The sequence below is a fragment of the Rhamphochromis longiceps genome, linkage group LG14 (genome assembly GCF_057381845.1).
Source record: "Rhamphochromis longiceps isolate RC_006_pf linkage group LG14, R_longiceps_female_GT1.1, whole genome shotgun sequence".
Classification (NCBI taxonomy): Eukaryota; Metazoa; Chordata; class Actinopteri; order Cichliformes; family Cichlidae; genus Rhamphochromis; species Rhamphochromis longiceps.
In genome coordinates, this window is record NC_140570.1 from 40853234 (window position 1) to 40867970 (window position 14737).

At 46.6% G+C, this 14737-nt stretch overlaps 2 protein-coding genes across 2 annotated transcripts in view; both read left to right on the top strand.

Annotated features, from left to right (window-relative positions):
- Window positions 1–5347, top strand: part of col4a3 (collagen, type IV, alpha 3) — a 40689-nt gene extending 35342 nt beyond the window's left edge. The window contains exons 48-52 of the mRNA XM_085380639.1: window positions 1170–1382; window positions 1551–1728; window positions 1823–1940; window positions 2079–2251; window positions 5191–5347. Coding sequence (XP_085236765.1) covers window positions 1170–1382; window positions 1551–1728; window positions 1823–1940; window positions 2079–2251; window positions 5191–5272 — 764 coding nt within the window. The 3' untranslated portion in view covers window positions 5273–5347. The remainder of the gene's footprint in view (window positions 1–1169; window positions 1383–1550; window positions 1729–1822; window positions 1941–2078; window positions 2252–5190) is intronic.
- Window positions 5348–12749: 7402 nt separating this feature from the next.
- On the top strand, window positions 12750–14557 carry LOC146654781 (somatostatin-2-like). The gene is made up of 4 exons (XM_085380251.1): window positions 12750–12966; window positions 13045–13223; window positions 14110–14315; window positions 14410–14557. Exons 1-3 carry the CDS (start codon window positions 12765–12767, stop codon window positions 14302–14304), a joined length of 576 nt encoding a protein of 191 aa, XP_085236377.1. The 5' UTR covers window positions 12750–12764; the 3' UTR covers window positions 14305–14315; window positions 14410–14557.
- The last annotated feature ends 180 nt before the right edge of the window (window positions 14558–14737 follow it).

Genomic DNA, 14737 nt, shown 5'->3' on the forward strand with positions numbered 1-14737 from the left:
CCTCCGCCTGCCCCACTCCTGCTTTACAGGTGAAAATAGAGCAACAGGACCGCTGAGTCTTTGACTTTATTTATTTTCTGCTGTGTTTTACTTGCATCTATTTGAAAGACTGAGTGTAAACACACAAAATATTTTATTTTATGTGCTGGAATGTGCAGAAAATAGCTTTAAATGTTAAACTAATTTCTTCCAGTCAGAGAATGTTGCAGATAATTAAATGTTTGCTTGATGCATAAAGTTAAAAGATTAAAACTAATAAAACAAGTTTTAAAAAGAGACTTTTCCATTTGATTACATTTTGTATGATGGATTATGCAGAAAAAGTAGAATTGGGCTGAAAGATCTATCACTTTATCACCTCTTCAGGTTGTAAATCGTGTTTTTAAAAAGTAACTAAGTAACTAAGTAATTAATTACTTTTGAAAATAAGTAATCAGTAAAGTAACGGGATTACTTTTTTGGGGAAGTAATCAGTAATTAGTTACTGATTACTTTTTTCAAGTAACTTGACCAACACTGGCCGCAAACAGGAAGTCTGTGCTGGCCAAAACAGCTTAGCTGCCCTTAGCGTTCCCAGCAGATGTTCCCGAACAGTCGGAAAATCAGCCGGCTAAGTTAATGTGATGTAATGGGGAAAATCTACACCTGTGCCTCCAACCTGTTCATGATTCAAATAGACTTTCCTCACGCAGTGATATACCTGCTGAGGAAACAACTCTGGCAGGAGCAGGCGAGGTTAACAGAAACTTGAAACTGCCGGTACAGGACGTACATGGATGCGGTGTGGCTGTAATCAGCAGTAACAGAGGTCCCTACAGTTAATTAATGTTGCGTCTTGTTGCTGTCGTTTATAGAAGGTGAGCGGATAAAAAACAAACCCAAAACAAATAAACGTAGTGATGTAATGGCACATTTCTCTCAGTCTACCTGAAGGACCTACATAGTGAGCGGTGAGGTACATGTGAATGTGTTGTGATTGCTGTCTGCTCTGTCTGTAAGGAGTCTTTACTCATATGTGCCCAGAGGGACAGAATCCTAATTTTAATTTAAGGTTTGGTGGCTTTACCACCGCATACAACGCACTAACATCTCTGCCCATGTATCTACACTAAGTGCTGCAGATCACTGCTGTGGTGGGTCTGAGACTGCTCACTGCCTCTGTGTTTTAGGTTGTCCAGGCCCACAAGGTCCAGTTGGCTTTAAAGGTTCTCGGGGTACACCGGGTACTATGTCAGCATCACCTGAAAAGATCAGCTTCCTGTTCACCCGACACAGCCAGACAACCGACATCCCAAAATGTCCTGAAGAAACAAAACTCATATACGAGGGTTACTCGCTGCTGTTCATCAACGGCAACAGTCGAGCTCACGGACAAGACCTGGGTAATTCAAGACCCTGCTTACATTTTCTATCATTCATATGAAACATTGTGGGAAAAAACCTGTTAAAGTTGATGGGTGTGCCGACCTCATCCAGAGTTTGAATACTTTCAATCTGCAGCACAACTGGAGACCCAAGAGGGATCAAATAACACGTCCTTCTCTCTGCAGGTACGTTAGGTAGTTGTCTGAGGCGCTTTACCACCATGCCCTTCCTGATCTGCAGCCCTGGGCAGAACTGTCTGTATGCCGCACACAACGACTTGTCCTACTGGTTGTCCACAGATAAACTGGTGGCAGAAGGGCTGCCCTTCGTCACTAACGAGTCACTGAGCAACTACATCAGCCGGTAAAACACAGCCGCACACTTCACCAACACTACTCGTGAACATGTGACGCACCGGGCGACACGTGTTCACGGGGCGCTGCTTCTCGTGTCGCAGGTGTTCTGTGTGTGAGGCCAGAGCTTCCACAGTGATCGCCGTCCACAGTCAGACCAGTATGATTCCCACCTGTCCCATCAACTGGGTCTCGCTCTGGACGGGTTACTCCTTTGTGATGGTGAGCTCATGTTTTCATATCTGCAGCTTTTTAAGGTACAAGAAGCAAATAAAAACAGTTCTCAAAAGTACCAAACCAGCGTTGCAGTGGATGAACCATTGCTCTGACCTTTGACCCCAGTTGTGACTGATTCCCCAGGAAACAGGAGCAGGGGCGGAGGGGTCGGGTCAGCCTCTGGCCTCGCCCGGGTCCTGTCTAGAACACTTCAGGAAGCTCCCCTTCATTGAGTGTCATGAAAGAGGAACCTGCAACTTCTACACCAACTCCTACAGCTATTGGCTGGCTGCTCTGAACCCCAGCAACATGTTCAGGTATGACACACCTTTGCTAAGGTCACTGCTGTTTTCCTTTGTGTCACCATGTTAACACAGCTCAATGCTCCAGACTAGCCCACTGCCAAAACTCCACCTGCTGAGGACCACATGATTTTTCTTTAAGAGTTGAAATATTGTGTGTTTGTATACACCGTATTTGCGCAACACCTTCATGTGTGTACAGCCTGTTGGGATATACACGGCTCAGAATTTAAGGAACACATCAGATCACAATGGGAAAGAAGTCATGCTGGGTAGTTCCCCTGATATCGACTGCTTCATCAGTTCCTAACTTGACAGCAAGGAACTCACAATCTCCTGCATCACAGTTTGGTTCCGTGGTAGTTAGACAACAGGAGAAAAAGGCCCATGGCTGCAGCTTACCTCGTAGCCCGGTTCGCTGAGAGAGCACGGCCCTGACACCTGAATCATCTGCTTGGTGATATATAGGTAACCGGGACAGGTGCAGAGGTGAAGAGTTGTTTTAACGTGATGAAGGCTGTCTGGGCTTCAGGGGACTGAGTGAAAGGAGTTTTGTTGAAGCTAAGGTGAGCAAGAGGTCCGTTTATCTGACTGTAGTTTCTGATGAATTAGCGTCAGAGGTTGGCAAATCTGAGAAAACATTGCAGATGCGTTCGAGACATGGGACAGACAGATTGTACGTCTTCACCTTACCTCCTGCCGAGCTATAACCCAGGAAGGTGACAGATGGAGAGTGAAACTCTAATTCTTCTGCCTTCATGTATTGGCAGCTCTCTAGAAGACCAGTAGGACACTTCAAACGTGGATCTGACGTGTCTTGAGGATATTATCCTGATCTTTTCCACCCAACAAACATGTTAAAAAAAATCCCTCAATATGTCATTAATGAGGCTCTGGAAAACCACGGGAGCATTGGTGAGGCCCAAAGGCATCACCAAGTACGCAAAGTGTCCGGATGGTATATTAAATGCTTCCATTCATCCGCCTCCCTGATACAAATGAGGCGATGAGGATTCCAGAGAGTTCATGAAAATAGTGTCCCTGTGGACGGTTAATGGGAGGTAATCGCTACTAGTTTTTGAATGTCATTCAGTGCTCTTTAATCAATGCACGGTCATAGTGTCTTGTCTTTCTTGGGAACGAAAAGGGAACCAGAACATACTTGGTTTGAGGGATGGATGATGCCGGCAGCTAACAACTCACCAATGTAACCCTCAGCTGGAAAGGGAGGCAATGGAGAGGTGGCTTGAGGGTATCGGGGCTCTGGAGAGAAGGTCACCACAACCATAGCGACGCGAGAGGCTTGATCTTGAAAACTTCTTGAAGGTTGTGTTACTCAGTGGGAATGGAGGACAGATGGTGAGTCGGGTGGTGAGGGAAATTCGTGTGAGCTGGACGGTAGCGGCAATCTTGGGCAGTTGATCAGACTGAACAGACTCCAGCTTGCGACCTCATCACTGGGCCGGTCTATAATAATAATAATAATAATGGATACTTTATTGATCCCCATGGGGAAATTACTTGTTTTTCTCTGCATTTGACCCATTCACTCAGTGAAGCAGTGGGCAGCCCACTAAGCAGGTGCCCGGGGAGCAGTGTGTAGGGACGGTACCTTGCTCAGGGGTACCTCAGGGTAGCCGTTAAGTGGATTCGAACCGCCGACCTTCCGATCATGGGGCGACCACTTTACCTACTGAGCTATCCCTGCCCTATAAGTGCTTCTTTAGCCATGGATAGCTGAAGATCAGAGGGGTCTCAGGGGGAAGCAGAAGTGTGGAATGAAAGAGTCTCTGCGATTACCAAAGAAAACTAAGTGGACTGGTTCCACTTGATGAGTGATCAGGGTTAAACTTTGGTTATTGAGAACAGTTGCAGGAATGGGAGGTTGAAGAGGAACCAGTGGGAGAGCTGGTTGTTTGTTCAAATTTCAGGAAGAGGCCAGGGTGAAAGGAAAAGTATGCTTCAGCCCATGCCGGTGCGTTTCCTCTCAGCTGTCCAACAAAACAGGAGTTTCAAAGCATCGGCCGAAAACAAGCGAGCACTGTAACAAATCCACACACCAACCCAACTCACCCAGGAGACAGCACTGTGGAAAATGGGCTTGACAGGGGAAAAGGCGGAGCAGCCCCTATGGTGGCGGTGGATGGAGAAGGATAGGTAGGTGCACGTGGCTGACTAGGACCGGGAGTGCCTTCAGAACAGAAACTACAGTTTGTGGATAGAAATTTTACACTGATTACTTAAAAAGTCAGGACATGTTGACCGAACCACGACTGCCTGCTTAGAGATTTCCGTCTGAATTGGGTCCATTTCTTCAGCCAGTTCATACTTTCAAGGTCAGAAGGATCCAAGTGCAGACACAACACAGAGCAGTAATAAGATTTCCCAAGTTTGAATGAAAATGCAGAATAACCAATGGCGAGACGTGAAGACGTGGCGGGGGAATCTCTGACGAGGAAACGCTGAAAACAGAAGAAGAGCGAAGCGGTAGTGGAAAGATCCTGGTTATTGATCTGTAGCTTTAGGTGGAGACATAAAGCTGTGGAGGGAGGGTGGGGTAGCCGGGTGGGCGTCCAAGTGGCGAGTGAGTGAGTGGAGTTCCAGTAATCCAGAGGATTGTGACAGGCAGGAGAAACAGGTCAGTCGTTCAAATCCAGGAGAGCGAGTTACAGAATGAAGCGGAGTGTTGACCATGGACGCCGTGTCCAGAATGCGGAGTTGTGAACGAGTCACGTGGTGACTTGACGAGATGCTGTGGGACATGAGGTTAAGAAACAAGAAGTTACGAGGCCTGGTTATCACCATGGCGATCTGGTGAAGAACTGACGGCAGTGCTGGTCTTAAGTATGGTCCTGCTGATTGCCAGAGATGGCTCCGCCCCCAAAGGGCTGGGCTTTGACAGAAAAACATCATTACACTGACTACTTCCTGTTTGTATTTCTGTCTGTGTGCAGTCGACCGCAGCTCTGGAGAGACTCGGGACCCCTTCCAGGGAACCGGATCAGCCGCTGCCGCGTCTGCATGAACCAGATATAACTTACTGCTGCGCCTCCTGCTGGTGCTGCTGCTGTAAATACGGCTGCTGTTCACATCACTACTGAGTCATACTACTGATAATAATAATGACTATTCATATTTTAAAATATGTGATAATATATGATACCATAATAGTCCTGCTGATGTTGTCTGTGCAGCGCTGTGCTCAGAGAGGCTCCCCTGCTTTCTCATATTCAGGCAGAGCTGTTTATACTTTCATGCTGTTTAAGAAAAAGAGCAGATTCTTTGGGTGAATTTTGTGAACTTTATTCTGTTTAATAAAAAATGTTTTCTAGAAGTCTCCTGTGAGCCGTCCTGTTTATGCACTTTCTCACCACATGCACTATATGCAATACTCCTTCACCTTTTTTCTGTTTAACATCACACTGATGGATCAGAGAGATTCAGTATCTTGCCCGAGGATACTTTGGCATGCAGACTGGACCCGCTCCACCTCCTGAGCTGCAGCCATCACTGCGAACTTTGCAAAAACCTGTCAGCATCTTTAGACGTCGCTCTGTCTTTAAACATGAAGATAGATCGTTTAAAATAAAGAAACATGTCTGACTTTCTCAAACTGTGAGAGAGGCAGACGCTGCTTCCTCAGATGTTTTGGTGTCGACGTGACATTATCACAGAGCCGCTGCAGATGTGCGGAGGCCGTCTGAGTGCAGTGAACTCATCCTCATTCTGACTGAGCATTGAGACATCGTGCTCAGCAACAACACTCGGGTGGTGTTTCGACGATACAAACAATAAAAACTAACGTGATGTGAGATTAGAAAATACTGAACTACAGTAGCTGATACACACACAGCCCCAGTCTTTGCACTGCAGGTCCAAACACCTGCACGGCGTAACAGCTGCGATGCATCTGCTCTGAAAGCACGACAGATGGGAGGATTTGGGCTCTTTTACATGTGTTTGGTGGAAGAATACTCTGCTTGGCACAGCATGCATCACTGTGAAACGCCACAGTCCTTTAAATCCTCCCATTTTGCTGAGAAAAGGTGAAAACGACCTGATCTTTCAGCTGAGGGTTGTTATTCAGCGTACGCCTGACTCGTCCTCCCGACTCTATAAATATTGGAGGCTTACAGTCTGTCAGAAACATGCAGTCGTGCTGTTTGACCTGTAAAGACGTCTGTGCCTCTTGGTTTATTTTGCATTTCCACAACAGTGCAGTCCTGATGAACTGGACCGTCAAAAGTCCTCCAGCGGTCTGAAGTTTGAAGCCTAATCTTGAAAGTAGAGATAGTGTCTGTCTCCTGAATCCAAACTGGAAGCTGGTTCCACAGAAGAGGGGCCTGAAAACTGAAGGCTCTGCCTCCCATTCTACTTTTAAATACTCTAGGAACAACAAGTAGGCCTGCAGAGCGAGAGCCAAGTGCTCTGATGGGTCTTTGCTTTACAAATGGTGTCAGGGTGTCGGAGAGGTTTTGTGTCTCTTGGGGTTTTTCTAAAAATTGTCTGCATGAAAGAAACATGTGACCGATGTCCCAGCACTGATTAATGAACTTGTTTTGTCTGATATTTGTGTGGCTGCAGGAGGCTGTGAGCGGCCCTCTAATGAATTTTCATATCTAAAGATTAGCGCAGCAGATAAGTGATTTCTCTTATTAATGTTGCTCAAAAACAACAAGACGACTCATGAAATTTCATTTTAAAGCTTAAATCTGAGGCGTTGGCGGCGGCGGTCGAGTCGGTTAACGTTCCCGCTCACGCTGAGGGCGTGATGTGAGCGCTCGGCTCCAAATTAAAGTGTAATCGTTGTGTTTGTGACTTCACACAGTGACTCAGGGTGGAAACAAAAACATCACAGGGGGGAGCGTGATGTCATCGCTTTCCATCGTGTGTGTGTGTTCGTGCCAGCGGCTCCTTAGCAATGGCTGTTCGCTGTTAATGTGTTGCCACGGCAACCGGCGGCTGATAATGCGTTGTTCATTATCCTCCAGAGAAGATGATGAAGACTAAGACGGTGAAGGAGAAAATGTGTGTGGAGCCCAGAATCACAGATTGATCTCAGATTTGTCGGCTCTTCCTGTGACGAGCCAGAGCACAGGACGAAGGTCCATCAAAATGAAACTGACTCTTACAGACAAAATCGCAACATGATGGGAAAATAGATGTGGAAGGACGTGCACGTAGTCAGCATCAGCTCCTCAGCGATGTGGAAGTGCAACAGCAGAAAGAGAAGCAGCAACATATCAGACGTGTCCTTCTGAAAAAGATAAAAGCAAGAAATAAAATCTAAGTGAACTTTTGTTCAATTAGAACAAACGTTTTCAGTTCTAAACGAACGTGCTCGGCTCAGATCAGTCATCTGGAACACGAACAGAGCAAAGGGAGAACTTTTAAAAATCGCAGTGTTCTGTTGCCTGCTCTGGTTAAAGTGGTGCAGGAACCCTGCAATGAGCTGATGTGATGCTCGTGTTCGTGCTGTCTTTCTACACGGCTGAAGGTGGAGTTCAGTCAGTGAGTCTCTGCTACACTTGGTGTAAACTAACTGTGACCATGAAACCAGGCCACTGTGCAGCAAGCGAACCTGTTTATCCTGCGCGAACCTGCAGAGGGCTTTCATGCAGCCTTTAAATATCACAGTTAGCCTGCAGCAGCTTTCACAACATGAAGAAACATAATGTGACATGTGCAGATTGAAAACAAGAGGACTTAATGTCTTTGAAGCGAGCGAAGCTAACGTTCACCTTCCTGATGGCTGGTTGTGTAAAGCGCTTTGGGGTCCTTAGGGACTAGAAAAGCGCTATACAAATACAGACCATTTACCATTTTACCATTCCTCTCCCTGTTAAATCAGCAGCTGGACCTTTAGCTGCAACTCACCGTGAGACGAACTGCACACACACAAGCTGCGTCTCAGTGCGTGGGCTGCAACCTCCTGAGGACCCGGGCCGAGAAGACCGAGAAGGCCGGAAATGAGCGTCTGTGAAATTGGACGGTCTAACCTTCTGATCTGCGTCACCGCTGTCTAAATATAACAGGACACCGGAGTAAACTCTCGACCATCTCACACTTATGATAATCAGTCTGTTTGACGTTTATTCGGCTGTGTGAAAACTAGAACTTTAATCTCAGCCAAACAGATTCACTCAGGAACAAATCAAACACTGAAAGAAGCCAAACAATAACAGTTTTAAGTTATCTGAGTGACTCACAAGTCTGAAAACGACGTGCCGGGAGTTCGCTGTCCTCGCCCGGTCAGCTATCGAGCTGGTGGGTAACAGACGTCTCTGAAAACATCGGAGCACTTTTGCAAACATGTGATGTCCTGATAAATCTGCAGATATTTGAAGTTTACACAGCTACTGTCTCGCCTGAAACTACCTTAAAAATGTATTTTGCGACACAGAAAGAGTAATAAGAGTAATATTAAAACTAAGTAGCGGCTGATATCGTTGGAAACTGGACTTGGCTGGGCCGCGCTATGAATTCTGGATATGGTGGGCCACGAAGGACACACCCGACCCATCCTTCAAATTCGGGGAAATGAAGGACACATTGATATCGTCGTGTCGGTGTTGTTCCCAGATCAACACCAACATGACGATCAGATCATCCATTTTGCACAGCCTTTGTCGCCTCGCTGTGACGTTAAACCTGCAGACACCTGCACTCCTTGTGGCCCATTTTAACCTGGCTATAAATGATGCATACAGTTTTGCCTCTTTTATCTCTTTTCGTGACTTAAATGTTGGTAATTATGACCCATTAGGACTGCCTTTGCTGCGTTACTGTTTAGGCTTGAAGGTGCACAGTTGATGTGAAATAATAACTTCCCTCAAATGTGTTAAAGTAACGAGCCTGTTTTTAAAATGTGAGGAGTAGAAAGTTCAGATATTTGTGTTAAAAAGGAGTAAAAGTAAAAGGAGTAAAAACAATACTCCAGTAAAGTACAGATACCAGAAAAATTCGACTTAAGTACAATAAATAAGTAAGAATGCAAACATTGATGTGCTTTATTAGTTTTTAAAAATAATTTCCTGAATGTGTCGTATTAATGTTCTTCGTTAAAATAATCCTATTTGTTCCAGTCTCGAAAGGAGCCAGCTGAGGTGGTTCGGGCATCTGACAAGGATGCCCCCTGGGCGCCTCCTGGGTGAGGTGTTCCAGGCATGTCCCACCGGGAGGAGGCCCCGGGGCAGACCCAGGACACGCTGGAGAGATTATATCTCTCGGCTGGCCTGGGAACGCCTTGGTGTTCCCCCGGACAAGCTGGAGGAGGTGGCTGGGGAGAGGGAGGTCTGGGCCTCTTTGCTTAGGCTGCTGCCCCCGCGACCTGGCCCCGGACAAAGCGGATGAAGATGGATGGATGGATGGATGTTCCAGTCTCCTCTGCTGAGGGTGGAAGCAGAAACCTGTCTAACCTCCATCCACACAAAGAAAATACTGTGGCAATAAATTCTCAGTGATTCGGTTTCCATCAAAAGTCTGCCAACTTTTAAAACCATCTCTGACTGACATAAGAATACAAAAATAAATAAAAAGACACATTTTAATGTCCAAAGTTTGAAGCCTAATCTTGAAAGTAGAGATAGTGTCTGTCTCCTGAATCCAAACTGGAAGCTGGTTCCACAGAAGAGGGGCCTGAAAACTGAAGGCTCTGCCTCCCATTCTACTTTTAAATAGAGTCAGAACAGGGTGGGGGACACGTGCCCACATTATGTTCATGGCAAGAGAAGATGAGAGCTTTTACCCCAGGGTGCGTTCTTCATTCTCAGCTCACTACAGGTTTCCCAGCCTCAGAAACAGCACAGCTACATAGAAGTTAAGACTCACTAACACTATAAACTAACATGAGCTGTGAGCTCAGTTTCATGATCGTTAACATGCAAATCGTTGTTGCTAAGATCAAGTTCTTTCTCTCGTTCCTGAGAGGAAGCTCCAAGAACTATGTATGATTCACACGCTAGTTTGGTGCAAGTGTCCATCGCTAGGTTGGGGAAACGCAGCGGACTCTGAGGATGAACTCTCCCACTGAAAACATTACATCATCTTTATTGGGTCTTCTGGATTATTGAGCATCAGGACAACTAATGCTGGCTATCCGCACAGCAAACTGTGTAGGTGTGATCGTGGCTCAAGAGTTGGGCGTTCGTCTTATAACCGGAAGGTTGCCGGTTCGAGCCCCGGCTCGGACAGTCTCGGTCGTTGTGTCCTTGGGCGAGACACTTCACCTGCCGCCTACTGGTGTTGGCCAGAGGGGCCGATGGCGCGATATGGCAGCTTCTGTCAGTCTGCCCCAGGGCAGCTGTGGCTACACCTGTAGCTGCCTCCACCAGTGTGTGAATGTAAATCGCTTTGAGGGCCCCGGAAAGCACTATATAAATGCAATCCATTATTATTAGGTACATCACACACAGATACTAATAAGTAAGAAGAAATACCTGTACAGTAACCTCACAGCAGCCATATTATTGGTCAGGTGATCCCTTCCACTGCCGATGTGGCAACAACAGAGCCGTTTCCCCTCCTTAAGAAACGTGTGTGAACCATCCAAAAATCACGACTTACCTCTGTTTCTATCATTGTGTCGTATCCCACCTTTACGTGTCGTCTCGGTGTGATCCGGCTGAGCCAGAGCAGCTCCACCGGGCCGCTTCTAACTTTAAACTGTTGTTGACTCTGTCATATTTTGTGTTCTGTTTTTTCTCTAAAAGCCAATAACAACACTACAAAACTCTCCACACCTGTACAAGCGCGGCTGATGTGAGCAGAGGAAGCTGAAGGGAAAGCAGAAGTAACCTGTTAAACGTCCTGTGAGTGTTTGTGTCATTCAGGCCTGAGAATGTGAGTTTGTCCTCAGCAAAACCAGGGGCCGCAGTAAAAATGTCAGAGCACTGCGGAGTGATAATCAGCTGCAAAAGGTCCCACAGCAGAGAGAGGTCAGAGGTCACAGAGGAACAATGAGGGGAGCTGCAGTGTTTGTGCAGATAATCCATCCCGCAGCACCAGATTGGATCAGGCTGGGTCAGGCTGGATTGGATAGCCTTTATTGTCCTCAAGGGACAATTGAGTTACAAACTGTGGTGACCAGCCAGCGAGATAGCATTAAACAAATGAAAGACACAGACACGGGAACTTGGTGGGTGTCTGCACTCATACGTTGGATCTAGCTTGTTCCGGCGCATCCCACAGATATTCGATCAGATTGGGATCTTGGACGTCTAGAGGCAGAGTTGGCCTCTTTGTTGTTTCTGGAGTGGTTTTAGCAGAATGCTGGCCTCTGATGGGGGAGAGTGCTGGGATTTTGTAGATGTCATCAATAAAACTGTCAAATAATAATGTGGGTGCAAAAGAAAACATGCAGCACTGCTCCTGATTCACTCATTCATCCTTCAATTTGCAACTCAAATGTACTTAAATAGCACAAAATCACAGCAGCTGTTTGATACTGTAAGGTGAAAACTCTACAGTAATACAGAGAAACCCCAACAACCAGACCACCCCAGTGAGCAAGCACTTGGCGACAGTGGGAAGGAAAAACTCCCTTTTAACAGGAAGAACCAGGTTTGGGGTGGAGTGAGGAGGAGCTGCTTTATTTCTTTTCTTTTGCAAAGCGTCCTCGGGTTAAAGGAACTGCAGAAATCAAAGTTTCTGTTATTATTATGACTACAAAGATGGCCGTCTGAAAACAGCTTCAGCCATTCTGAAACTTGAAAGTAGAGCACTAGTCATCAAATTCAGTCCACCCAGGTTTTATTCACCTGGAGTGATGTCATCAGTTTTACTTAAATCCTTAACAAAGAGGCAGAGGGGTCACTGCTGACCTGGTGCTGGTTAGAGCCACTTTGCTGTAGCATTAGCCAAACTGCTAACAACTCATCCAAACAGCAGGAAGAAAAACTTCTTTCCTCTTTTTTGTTCTGCTCTTTAAACTGGACACACTGGATTCGATTTAGCACACAATTAAATATTTGAAAGTGTAAAATGTGAACATTTAATGCTCCTGCATTTATTCCCCGTAGGAAGATCGGTTGTGTTCCTCCTGAAATATAATATCAGGATCGGTCCTCGCGGCGTGTACATCGTGAAGAGCTGCGCTGCTTATTGCGAGCCGTTATCTAAAGTGCTTCCACTGAAGTTGGACTTGAATCGAGTGTTATTTTACGCTCTGCTGGGACTGCGTTGAGTCATCCGTGTTGGTGGGATTCCCTGATGCCATTTCCACTCTGTCTGCCTGCAGAAGAACATTTGAAAGCAGCACAAAGTGTTTTTCGACAGTATAAAAGTCGTGTTTGTTCTGACTAAATGTTGAGTGGGCGACTCTCTGCTGCTGCCTCTTTGTTTAATGGAGATATCAGCGAGTGCTAATGAAGTCTGCTAATCCTCTGAACGCTCCGTTAATTCCTGTCCTCTTCAGCCCGACGTTCCGCTGTTGTATTTGTCGGAGATGAGCGGCGGCAGCCGCGGCGCGCTGCTGCTGATAGGTTTATTGTTTTATTGCTCGGCTTCCATTTAAAGTCAATAAGGATTAATGGACTTTTGTTTAACTTGTAAGTCAGAGTTCCTTCATCACCTTGCAGCTCGCCGGCTGTCAATCAGCCACGCGGCATCATGTGACCCACAGGAGGAGGAGCACCAGGCTTCAAAAGGGCAGCACCCACAGCACCAGGACCAGAGAGAGCCAAGAACCAGAACCAGCACCAGGACCAGCAGAAGAAACCAGACCAGCACCAGTAGGAGCTTCTCCTTCTCCTCTGCTCTTTTTCTTGGTTCTTTTCCTCTTTTAACATCTTCTTCTTGCTCTCCTCCAGGTATGCAGTGTGTACGTTGTCCCGCCATTTTGGTTCTCATGGCACTGGTTCTGTGCAGTACCGGAGTTTCCTCTCAGCCAGACAGAGACCAGCTGCAGGACCCGGACCTGGAGCTGGAGCTGGAGCTGCGCAATCATCGGCTGCTGCAACGACCTCGCAGCGCAGGGTTCCTGTCACAGGTGAGACCGAGCACCCTGACAGCTCGCAGCATCGTTTTAGTGCGCCATTACTTTGAAGGAACAGTGGGGAAACAGCTCCCTTCAGATTAAAGCGTCGCGATGATAAGGCTCTGTTAGTGAGATGCTTTATTATCTTTGGAGCCAGGCTAGCTGGTTCCCTCTTATTCAACATGTTTTTATGCTAAGCAAAGCTCACAAGGTAGCAGAAAAGACAGTTAGAGGGTTCCAAGTATTTCTTCAAAGTTCTGCTTCAGCTCCATATTTCTATTCTTTAACTCTGCCAGAGCAGCTTTGCATGATTCACAGCTCAGAATAATCCTTCTTTATCTGATCCAGGGCATTTCCCATCTGCCTTCACTGAATCAAACTCTGATTGGCTGCTGAATGTGTGGGTGGGACTTGTGTTTGCCGAGATGATTATATCAGGATATTTGCTCTCCATGACATCATAGAGACACAAAAGTGGAAAAAACAAAAATACAAACAAAAAGTGATTTACAACAGAAGCCGAGTTACCTCGTTTCATTCTTCTGCAGTTAAAACTGGACAGTTTGTTTCTTCTTATGATTTCTTGCTCTGTTCATCCACATTAATGTTTTGGAACAGCAGGTCAGTTCAGATCAAATGTGTCTTCTTGGGAAGATCCCAGAAAAACTTGGTGCAGTTCCAAGTTGCTCTAAACAGTTCTGAGCTCTTCTGTTTGGTTACTATTCGATGTGTCCTAATCCGTGCTGAATCATTCTGACCTGCTCTAAACTCGTTCATCACTGTTGCCAAACTCCCAGGTGTACCACATGGTTCCAAAAAAGTGATCTAAACTGTTCTAGCTGCTCTTAGCTGTGCTAAAGGGTCTGCTTTGGTGCTAAACTGGTTTCTGGATCCTCAGGAGTGGAGTAAACGTGCGGTGGAGGACCTGCTCGCTCAGATGTCTCTGCCTGAGGCCGACGTCCAGCGGGAAGCTGAGGCAACAGGCGGGAGGATGAACCTGGAGCGGTCTGCCGACCAACCCAACAGCATACCCCCCCGCGAACGCAAGGCCGGCTGCAAGAACTTCTACTGGAAGGGCCTCACTTCCTGTTAAAGCCCCCCCAGGTACGTGACCACCTGCTTAAGCTACACCTACAAACTATACCAGTTAACCTAGATACCAACCTGCTGTCTCACCTGTCTTCTTTTTTGCTTCCAGATGAGGCCACGCCTTCCTAAGACCAGTGGACCGATCCCCTATCACCTGGCCTTCACCTGAGAGATTGGATGGACCAATCAGCAGCTGTCTGGCTGCATCATACCTGAATAATTAATGTAATTATCAAATAAAGAGAGAAATCTGTGAAGTCTGTGTCCCCGCCTCCTCTGTCTGTCTGAACTGTGAACACACATCCAGCTGTGCAGCAGCTGTTAGCATCCTGACAACAGACTCCTGCATGCGTGACCGGGAGGAGCAGTGGGAGCACTGGGAGTGATCGGTGTGTTTGTGTGGAAACAGCAGCAGGCCTTAGTGTTTGAACAGAGAG